Source organism: Erythrolamprus reginae, chromosome 4, assembly GCF_031021105.1.
Source record: "Erythrolamprus reginae isolate rEryReg1 chromosome 4, rEryReg1.hap1, whole genome shotgun sequence".
NCBI classification, from domain to species: Eukaryota; Metazoa; Chordata; class Lepidosauria; order Squamata; family Dipsadidae; genus Erythrolamprus; species Erythrolamprus reginae.
The window spans coordinates 19,218,345-19,229,654 of NC_091953.1; the positions used below are offsets into that span (position 1 = coordinate 19,218,345).

The 11,310-nt window shown below is 41.0% G+C and overlaps 1 protein-coding gene across 1 annotated transcript; it reads right to left on the reverse strand.

Annotated features, from left to right (window-relative positions):
- Positions 1 to 886: 886 nt before the first annotated feature.
- LOC139167105 (vitelline membrane outer layer protein 1-like) lies at positions 887 to 2,948 on the reverse strand. Its single transcript, XM_070751531.1, has 3 exons — positions 2,769 to 2,948; positions 2,382 to 2,476; positions 887 to 1,184 (listed from the first exon to the last, which is right to left on the reverse strand). The coding sequence occupies exons 1-3, from the start codon at positions 2,946 to 2,948 to the stop codon at positions 887 to 889; spliced, it is 573 nt and encodes a 190-aa protein (XP_070607632.1).
- Between the last annotated feature and the right edge of the window lie 8,362 nt (positions 2,949 to 11,310).

The following is an 11,310-nucleotide window of genomic DNA, read 5'->3' on the forward strand; positions in this document are numbered from 1 at the left end:
GAGTTTTAGAAGAAGTTTGTCATGAACCACTGAGTCAAAGGCTTTACAGAAGTCAATGTAAATTGCATCTATTAATTTGCCATGATCAAGCTGTGTAATGCATATGTTTTTGCAGTGAAGGAGTTGCAGATTGCAAGATAATTTTTTTCTGAAACCAAATTGTGTGTTAGTGAGTAGGTTGTTAGTTTCTAGATGGAGGGTAATTGATTGGTTTATGATTGATTCCATGACTTTGCATGTGATGCAGCATAGTGAGATTGGTCTGTAGTTTTCAACTAGACTGGGCTCTCCTCTTAGAAGAAGGGGATGATCATAGCTTGTGACCATCACTTTGGTAGTGATATTAATGGTTCAGCTATGGCTGTGGAGAGCTTCTTTAGGAAGTATGCACATAGACCATCAGACCCAATAGAGAGAGAAGGCTTAAGGTTGCATAGTGCCTTTCCAATGTTGTCTTCTGTGAAGTCTATTTGGGTTAAGCGTTCAGCAGCAAAAATAATTGGGGACATCAGGTTGACAAAGTCCTTGAAAACCAACAGATATCATGCAGAAGAAATTTTATTCATACTCCCACCAAATACAGAAGGTGCAACAGAATTTTATTTGCATGCAAGCAAGAATAGTATGGCATTGCACTTTGATGCTGTGACTTATATCAAAATGATGAGAGGGAAGATGGTCAGTCACTTGCAATACTTGAGGTTTCTGCTACCTCCCTTATGCCCTCCCAATCTGGACTGTTTTGAACACCTGGGGGAATGGTTACTTTATACTACTGCATTATGCACAAATATACAGGTTATTCTCAAGTTAATATTTAATTATAATTAACAGTTTTGAGAACGCATAGCAAAAGTATATTAATCGGTGAGGAAACGTGTATCAATTATTCACAGCAGTAAAAAACCACATCATTGAGTGCTGTGTCATCAGCAAAAGGGCCCTGCGCATCTTCCACCCTTGTTCTCATTCCACATATACCTTCTGAGGGGCATTTCTGACTCCATGGGCCAAATTTACCTTTTTTATTGCCAATGCCTCTCAGGTCAGCATCATCACTGCACTTGAACTGGATGTTGTTAACTGCTGTATCATCAAAAATTCCTTGATAGCTCTGCACTTTCAGAGAAAAAGAACCCAGGCAGCCTTTACGGCACATTTGATTTCCGATCCACTCCCCCCACCTGCCAAAAAAGGACAAAGGTAGAAAAGCATCTTTTAGTGTTTAAATTAAATACTTGTCATCAATTCAAGAGATTCAGACACAATGGCTAAAATCTTGGGCTAGGAATCAAGTGAATGTCTACTTTTTGCTATCACTCTTGGTCAAAAGTTGATAATCAACCTAATTCTTTGATGCTGTTGTAAAGTAAAAATTAAGGGAAAGTGTCTTTGGGCATCTGGCACAAACCCCTAGGAAAAATGGGGTAAAGAATTCTTTCCCTGACCTCTTTGCCAAGACTTCTCCTAATCCATGTCAGGTTCATAATCCATTATGTATGTATTGTATGTATGTATGGGATGGATTGATGGATGGATGGAATCTACATATATACTTATTTATTTATTTATTTCCATTCAATCTAGACTTTTCAGTGGGAGTTAATCCATTTTAAGTAGTATAATGGCTCTTCACTAACTTTTAATTGCTTGTTATTAGTAACTCAAACATCCATAAGGAGGAGGACATAAAAGCAAACAAATGCAGAGGGGTTTTTTCTATTTTACGTTTTACATCTGGACACTCAATATAGAATATCAGAGTTGGGAGGAACCTTGGAGGTCTTCTAGTTATAAGGAAAGCAAACAGGATCCTGAACTGCACAATGGAAGAAGTATGTGGGAGACTAAAGCCCACAAGAGGTCTTGTTGGAGCAAATGCATGCTAGGGTAGAACCACGTAGATACACTTACTATGGCCCACAAACTATTAGTTACAGCATTGCACATGATTCCAGAGGATCAGCCCTCTGGAATCAGCTCCCCCCGGAGATTCGTAATGCCCCCATCCTCCTTGCCTTTCATAAGAGTCTGAAGACTCATCTATGCCATCAGGCTTGGGGTCATTAGACAACGAATGTATGGCAAGTTTGTTGACTGAATAGATATGAGTGCATTTTAATTGGTTTTCAGGGTTTTAGATTTTTTTTTAGTTTAATTAATTGGATTTCGATGTACATTGTTCTTTATATGTTGTAAGCCACCCCAAGTTCTCGGAGAGGGACGGCACATAAATCCAATTAATTAATTAATTAATTAATTCAGGAATGCAAAAACCTCTCATCTATATCTCAGCATCAGCAGCTCATTCACAGAGGTCATCTCCTCTCCCAGTCTTCATGACAAGGAAATTAAATATGATGAGAAAATCAGTAACTCACGGTCCAACTTTAGACTCAATTTCTATTCCATCATTGCAGTACAAGCGGATTCCATTCACAGCTGTATTGTCACGTACATATTGATGTTTCTCCACCTAAGAAAATGTGACCTTGATAAAGTGATCCTTGATCAGCCTTTCTCTACTTGCTGTCCTTCAGATTTCAATCCTCAGAAATTCCAACATTAACCCATAGATATTAGACAATGAATTGGATCAAGATTAGATCTGCCACCCAATATTCCACTCTAGACTCAATACATTATCGAATCAAGTGTAATGCTTCAATGCAATTACTTCTTGATTGCCTTTCTTGAAAAATAAGCTGAAGAACGAATTTTAAGAGAATATTTACAATTGAAGGCGCATCAGAAAAGTAAACCTTTACCTTCTGGGCGAAGCCAACAGCACAGCCAGAAGTACAAAATGAAGCTGGACCCCATTCACCCCGGATTCCCCCATTTAGCACTTTGAGCTCGGAAGAATATTTTCGAGAGTCAGTAATCCACGGGCAGCAGAAGATAGTCAAGAGAAGGGCAGCTCTGGCAGAGAGACCCACAGAAACCATTCTGATTCTTGAAACAGAAAACTCTTCAGAAATTGTAGTATCCTAGAAACCAGAAATCAGTTATAAACTATCTGCCATACCACCATCATGAAATCATGCTTTTCAAATCTTTTCTTTTGTGGCTTTCCATCACCCTTAATTCCAGGGAAGTGCCTGGATTTAATCTAAAGACCTACATGGCTTGGGACCAGACTATCTTTGGGGCCATCTTCTGCCTCATGCATCCCAGTGACTGGTTAGGTCCCACAGAGTCAACCTTCTCCAGGTCCCGTCGGCCAGATAATGTCAGCTGGCGGGACCTAGGGGAAGAGCCTTCTCTGTGGTGGCCCTGACCCTCTGGAAGAAATTATCTCTGGAGATGCGTACCACCCACTCCCTCCAGGTCTTTCATAAAACTCTGAAGACCCACCTCTTCCGGCAGGCATGGGGACCCTAAGTGATGAGATTGTCTCCGATTGATATTATGAATGATTGAATTGGATGAATGTATATGACTGTAAATGGAATTTTCTAACACTTTTAACAATTTTTTATAGTTCTTCTTTTGGTAAGATTTTACAAATGGTTTGTCACTTCTTCTTTCTGCCTAGAGCTGAGATAGTGGGACCATCCCAGTTGGCTTTGTACCTAAGACATGACTAGAGTACCAATCAGTCCCCAGCCCACAATGAGCAACTTAGAGGATTTCTGTGTTATAGCAAGAAATCAGAATGTGAGATCAACAATAAACTCAAATACATAATTTTCTTAATCTGGCAAAAACTTTAATTCCTACCAAATCAGTCCGAATTTCCGAGTTGATACTGAGAAAGCTATGCCGAGAAACAATTTGTATTATTTCCATCATTTGTACAACTTGTTGCAACCCAAAATGCACCCCATCCCTTCTGTTTATCTGCTCTAAAAGTAACAAAAAGGTGTAAATACAAACTGAGTCTAACTTTGAAATGAGAGACAAAAGCAGGCTGGTCTTGAAGGAGGGAATTTACATATAACATTAGCATAAAAATCAAATCAATAAATAGATATGACATGTAACATATAACAAAATATAGCATTAATTCTTAGCAGCACAAGAAGTAACCCCAAAAAGTAATGGATATATTAATCAGTGGATGATTTTGCGACAGTCCCCCTCACCTCAAGATTCCTACCAAGACTGTTGTTGGAGGCAGACGGGATTGAGGAATGGGCTCCTGAATGGAAGGAGTAGAAATAAATACATAAACTGTTTCAACTCCTACCCTCAAAATGTCGCTGCAGAGCACTGTACACCAATACAGATAGACACAAGAACAGTTTTTCCCAAACGCCATCACTCTGCCAAACAAATAATTCGCTCAACACTGTCAAACTATTTACTAAGTCTGTACTACTATTACTCCTAGTTTTTTCTCATCATTCCTATCAACCATTTCCACCCACTTATGACTGTACGACTGTAACCTGTTGCTTGTATCCTTAAGATTTTTACTAATATTGATTGTTTCCTTATTCCTTATTTGACCCCTATGACAATCATTAAGTGTTGTACCTCAGGATTCTTGACAAATGTATCTTTTTCTTTGATGTACACTGAGAGCATCTCCACTAAAGGCAAATTCCTTGTATGTGCAATCACACTTGGCCAATAAAGAATTCTATTCTATTCTATTCTATTAAGAAGAGTTCTCCACTCCTCTGCTCACAACAGAATACCTTATTCCACCAGACTTGAACTTTTGGGCTTAGAAAACTTAGAGCTACGTCGCCTTCAATCTGATCTAAATGTAGTTCATAAAATCATCTACCATAATGTCCTACTGATGAATGAATACTTCAGCTTCAGCGCAACAACACATGTACATAAAATAGATTCAAACTCAATGTACTGTAAACCACTTGAAACTCGACTGCAGAAAATACAACTTCAGCAACAGATTGATCAATGCATGGAATGCACTCCCTGACTCTGTGGTTTCTTCCCCAAACCCCAAAAACTTTAACCTTGGACTGTCTACAGTCGACCTCACTCCACTCCTAAGAGGTCTGTAAGGGGCACACATAATATGGATTGTTTCCTCATTGCTTATTTGACTCCTATGACATCATTAAGTGTTGTACCTCATGATTCTTGACAAATGTGTCTTTTTCTTTTATGTACACTGAGAGCATCTGCACCAAAGGCAAATTACTTGTGTGTCCAATCACACTCGGCCAATAAAGAATTCTATTCTATTCTATTCTAGCCCCTTGCATTGAGGAAATCCTGCTTTCGGACACTATGAAAATGCCTAGAAATTCTAAAAGGACAGTTTGCCTTCTGATTCATGGGCTGTATTGAGATAACTTTGTACATTAGGAAAGGTTGCCAAGCCAGCCAATTTGCAAAGGGTGCCCATTAGATGTTTTCAACATTCAAAATTGGCACATGCACCATAAGATTGGGTTTTTTAAAAATCCTTTCTTACTCTGTAGCTTTTCTATGTCACACTCTATAGACTCGTTAGCCTTCTCTTTGTCTTTGCTTTAATTTCTCAGTCTCTCCCTCATTCTGAAATGTGAAAGGCATCTCTCACTTTTACATTCACACTAATACTTAGAGCAAGCACAAAACCACTAAAACCACCCATATTTCTCTGCACTGATACTTACCGTCTTCCTGCACTTAATGTTCCTACAGCCAGAATGGGCAAGAATTTAAATGGAACAACTGTTTGTAGGCAGGGAAAAAGTAGGGGCAGGACCTTCTGTATCATTCACTGGGTGGAGCCATGAAAATTTTAAAACAGATGATTCTGGATGCTATCTGAAAATAAATCTAATTTGTTTGCATTTTATTTTAGTCCACTGAATGCTTAGGTGATTATTAGCTTAATGTTTCATGATGTTTAGTTTCATGATGTTTATTAAAGATGCTGAACTATAAAAACTGTAAAAGCCACAGTGAACATCAGGAAGGATACATATTAATGATACAGATTATGTGTGATTATTAGAAATCTATAAGTTGATTGAATGTAATAACGATGATTAATTCTAGTAGCATTATTTGTACTAGAATGTATGACACCCAGGTGCAGTGATGGGCTGCCAAATGTTTTGCTGCCACATTGGGCGTGACTTATTTTATGGGTGTGGCTTGACGGTCATGTGACCGGGTTGGAGTGGCTTGACAGCCATGTGACCAGGTGCCAGTGGCTTGACAATCATAATAATAATAATAATAATAATGATTTAATAGATTTGTATGCTGCCCCTCTCCGAAGACTCGGGGCGGCTCACAACAATGATAAAAACAATATTATAGTGGCATAAATTTAATATTAAAAGAAATAACTAAAACCCAATCATATTAATACCAGACAACACATACATACCAAACATAAATTATAAGGAGTCTCAAATCCCCCATGCCCGGCGATATAGGTGGGTCTTGAGTAGAATCATGTGACCAGGGTGGCTTAAAGGTCATATGCCTGGGTGGCTTGTTGACCAAGATAAGTTTTCAAATAGGTGCTTGTACTCTTTTTCAATAGATTAAGTCACATTATTTGAATAGCCATAAAAAGGACAAATGATAGACAGCATAAAATGATTAAAGTGTCTATGGGACTGGTTCGGGTAAGTCCTCTGTTGATTTTTCTATAGTGGGTAAAATGTTTATGTTAGTTTTAATTCGCTTGCGCAGTTGGTCAATATGACGGTGCCAACTACGCCCATCTGTTAATAAAATTAAATATGTTTTTGAACCCGTTTTTTTCACTACTATTCCTTCTTTCCACTTATCATTTGAGTCATAGTCTTTTGCATAGATTAAGTCCCCATTGCTAAATTGTCTTTCATTCTGTATTTTGATTTCTTTTTGTTCGTTTTGGTAATTTGGGTGAATACGGTCTAGTTTGGAACGAAGATTCCTGCCCATTAACAATTGTGCTGGGCTTTTGTGCGTTGAAGCTGATGGTGTTATGTGTTGAATGGTTAGAAATTCATCAATTTGTTGCTGCCAATCTGCTAGTGGTGCCTTGTTCAATGCTTCCTTTGTTGATCTAACCATTCGTTCTGCTTGTCCATTAGCTTGAGGAAAGTGAGGGGGAGTAAGTACATGTTTTATGCCTTGGTCTGCAAAAAATAACTCCATTTGTCAGGCTGTCAATTGAGGCCCGTTATCAGAAACCACAATATCCGGGATGCCATGTGTGGCAAACATTTTCCTTCAGGCTTTTATGGTTGCACTGGTAGTAGTAGATGCCATAAGTTCAATTTCCAACCATTTAGAGTATGCATCTACTACTAAGAGAAAGGATTGGCCCCTGATTGGTCCTGCAAAGTCAATATGTATCCTGGACCAGGGCCCTCTTGGTGTTGGCCACTCTGATGGTGTGGTCTTTGGTGGATTGGGCCTTGATTTCTGGCAGGGTACACAACCACCCACCCACAACTCTATGTCCTTGTCCAATCCAGGCCACCAGAGATTACTTCTGGCTATTGTTTTCATTTTGACTATTCCTGGGTGACCTATATGCAACAGTTGTAAGGCTTGATTCTGTAATGCTTTTGGAATTACAACTCTGTCCCCCCCCTAAAATGCAATCCTTTAATACATTAAGTTCCAGTTGTCTATTTTTAAAAGGCTGAAATTGTTCTGTTTGTTTTTCATTTGGCCAACCTTTTAATACCCATTGTTTAATGTTTTTTAAAATTGGATCTACCTGTGTTTGTTCAGCTATGTCTGATGGTGTCAATAAGGACTGTTTGTTGGTCTCAATTAAGAGAATACTAGCGGCTGGAGCAGGGTCAATAACTAGTTCTTTTTGCGGGCACCTACTCAGTGCATCGGCGTTTCCTATGTCTTTCCCCCCCCCCCCTGTGGATTAAGGTATAATTGTAACCAGCTAAAAAAATAGCCCATGTAGTCATGCGAGGGGAAAGAAAGGCGGGAGTCTGTTTATTTCCCACCAAAATGCCAAGGAGAGGCTTGTGGTCCGTAATTAAAATAAAAGAACGACCACAGAGATAATAATGGAATCTTTTGACACCAGCTACAGCTGCCAGTGCCTCCTTATCAAGTTGTGAATAGTTTCTCTCTGCTGAAGAAAGGGTTTTAGAATAGTAGGCAATTGGGGCTTCTGTGCCGTCTGGGAAATTATGACTAAGAACGGCGCCTATGCCGAAGGGCGAAGCATCGCATGTCAATGTTAGGGGCATGGCAATATTGTATTGAACCAAAACACTGTTGGATGAAAGTAAATTTTTTACTGCAATAAAAGCGGCATGTTCTTTCGGTCCCCACGTCCAGGCAGTGTCTTTCTTTAGGAGATTATGGAGCGGCTCTGCTACCGTCGCTTTCTGTTTAAGAAAGACGGAATAAAAGTTAAGGAGTCCAAGGAAAGCCTGTAAGTCCGTTTTATTGGTGGGGGTTGGGATGTTCTTTATGGCCTCAACTTTATCATTAGTGGGATGGATGCCAAATTTGTCTATGTTAAATCCTAAAAATTCAACATTGGGAACTGCCCAGGAACATTTGTCTGCCTTTAAATGGAGTCCTGTCTCTTTAAATTTCGTTAAAACAGTTCTGATTCGTTCCCAGAGTTCTGATTTTGATGTGGCCGAGATTAATACGTCATCGAAATATGGAACGACCCCGGGAATGTTATTTAATATGCGTTCCATGAGGCCTTGGAAGATTCCAGGGGCAGTAGAAACTCCAAATTGAAGTCTAGAGCATTTAAAGGCGCCCCCGTGAGTAACAATCATTTGGGCTTCTGCGGTGTTTTGATCGACGGGGAGTTGCTGGTATGCCTGTGCAAGGTCCAATTTTGCAAAGATTGACCCATTTCCCAAGGTGTGCAGGAGTTGTTGCACGACCGGTATTGGATAAGCATTGTGTTGCAATGCTTTGTTGATTGTGGCTTTATAATCTGCACAAATTCTAATTGAGCCATCTGGTTTGATAGGGGTGACTATAGGTGTTTCCCATTTGGCGTGATCCGTTGGGATCAATATGCCCTGAGCTATCAGTTTATCCAATTGTTCATCTACTTTAGGCAAGAGTGGAATGGGAATTCTGCGGGGCTTTAATCGGATAGGAGAAACGTTTGGGTCTAGATTAAAAGAAATAGGGCTGCCTGTATATTTACCTAATTCACTAGAAAAAACTTCAGGGAATTCCCTAAGTAAGTCGTTTGGGTCAAATGATTCACATACATTATTGACTCCTGAAATTGAAATGCCCAAAGGTTGTAACCATTTAAGTCCCAACAATGTGTGTCTAGGACCATCCACCACAATAAGAGGTAAAAGACCTCAAAATTTCTTAAACGTAATTGGTACATTTAAAGTTCCTAACACAGGAATTCTCCGACCTTGAAAATCACTCAAACCCGCATCCCAAGGTTTTAAATCGGCTTTTGTTACACGGGGCAAGTAAAGATTAAGTTTTTGCCACGGCATAATTGAATGTCTCGAGCCCGTGTCCAACTCCATTTCACAGGGAAGGTCGTTTAGGAAAAGGGAAACAATTAATTTGTTCTCCGTGGCGGGAGAATTGAAGTTGACAGAAGAGGGGCAGTTACCTCTTTGGTTGAAAGAGTGCGAATTGTCGGCTGGTCGGGAAACGTTGCGAGAAAATGGAGGTTGTCTATTTCTCGGTGTAGAGAAAGATCTTGAGTTTTGTGGGTTTGTTGAGATGGGACACACGGCGCGGAAAACCTCTGCGATGTGTCCACGACGCTGGCGACAGTAGGCATCCTTGAAGTGGCAGCGGTAGCGTGAATGATTGCCATTGCAGCTGGCACACTTGTCCTGGTGAGGTGGCTCTTTGGTGTCGCGGTCAGATGGCCTGCGGATTTGGAGGCAGGTATCCTCTGCTGTGGTGGATTCCAGATGTTTGTCATCATTTGGGCAGCTGTGCCAATCGGAGTCATCTGGAATGTGGTGGACGGTAGGCGTTGTGCGCTTGATTTCAGCTACAGAAGTTTCGGATATCTCGGACGCTTTCGTGGCTTTAAGAATGTCTTGGAGGGAAGCCTCTTCGTCCACTAGGTATTTCTTCTCAAGCGTAATGTTGGTTAACCCAAAGATGAGGCGGTCAACCAGTTGTTCTTCAGGATCATTAAATCTGCATTTCAGAAGAACGGCACGGAGGCGGGTGATGAAATCGTTGGTGGATTCCCCTTCCGATTGCCACATCTCAGCGAATTGGTGACGGTGAACACGGACGGGAGTCGTGGGTTGATAATGTGCAGCGAGCTTGGTTTGGAGGGTTGACCATGCGACGGTTTCCAATTTGTCTGGGTCAATGAGAGTTGAAGCCAAGCTGTAGATATCCTGACCACAATAGCTCAAAAATATGGCTTTTTTCCTTTCGTCCTCTGCATCGTGCAGGTTGCTCGCTTTGAGAAAGAGTCTGAATTTGGACATATATGAAGTCCACGATTCTGACTCGGAATTGAAGAGAGGCGGCGGTGGCGCCATGGCCGAGTTCATAGTTGCGTTCGCGGGAGTTCGACCTCCTCGTCGCCACTGTTAAATCACGACTCCGGTGGTTGGTTAAACAATAATATTTATTGGGTCATCAGAACAGCAAACAATCACTAAGCGAGTATCTTCCGAATGAGGGCAACGGCTAATCCGTTGCCCTATTTATATTCTTAAAAACGGCGGGCTTTTCCCAACAAACAGTTATTTAACTTTCGTGGCTCTTTTCCAAATAGCCGCGTCTTGACCAATCAGTGAATTTCTTGCAATATTTTTAACGAACACAACAGAATTCACATTTTGCTAGTTTGACACGCAGATTGGTTATCAAAAGTTTTTCTAGTACCTGGCAGACTAGGGGTTTCAGTGTAGATGAGAATATCGTTCAGGTAGACTAGGACCCAGCCAAGGGCAGCCATTTGGTGCCCTACTGGAATGCTCTGGTGGGGAGTGGGTTCTACCCCCACCTTCTTAAAGAGAAGCGAGCAGTTTAAGAAGGTGGGGGAAGCTCAGCTCTGCTCAGCATCCCACTAGAAAGTTTCAGATCCCCTTCCCATTCTTCCTACTCCTGTTGTTGGCAGCAGCCAAGGTGGCAAAATCCGTGATACTTGTTGCTGGAAGAAGTGGCAGCGGTGGCATCATCTCCCTTGCCTGCCTCTCATCAGACATTCAAATTAACCATCCACCCACATTGTGCCTGCCTTCGATCAGTGTTGCCCTGGGAAAGGTAGTGGAGCAAAATTCCTTCATGGAGCTTTTCCTACATGGAAATTGACCCAGTGTGACTTTTGCCTGCCATTCGATTCCCGGGCAACTTTCCCAACCTGAGTTCCTCCACCATTGTATCCTTCTGCACTAACTGGAGCGATTGGGAGTGGGAGGTAGCGTATTATGTGATTCTCCT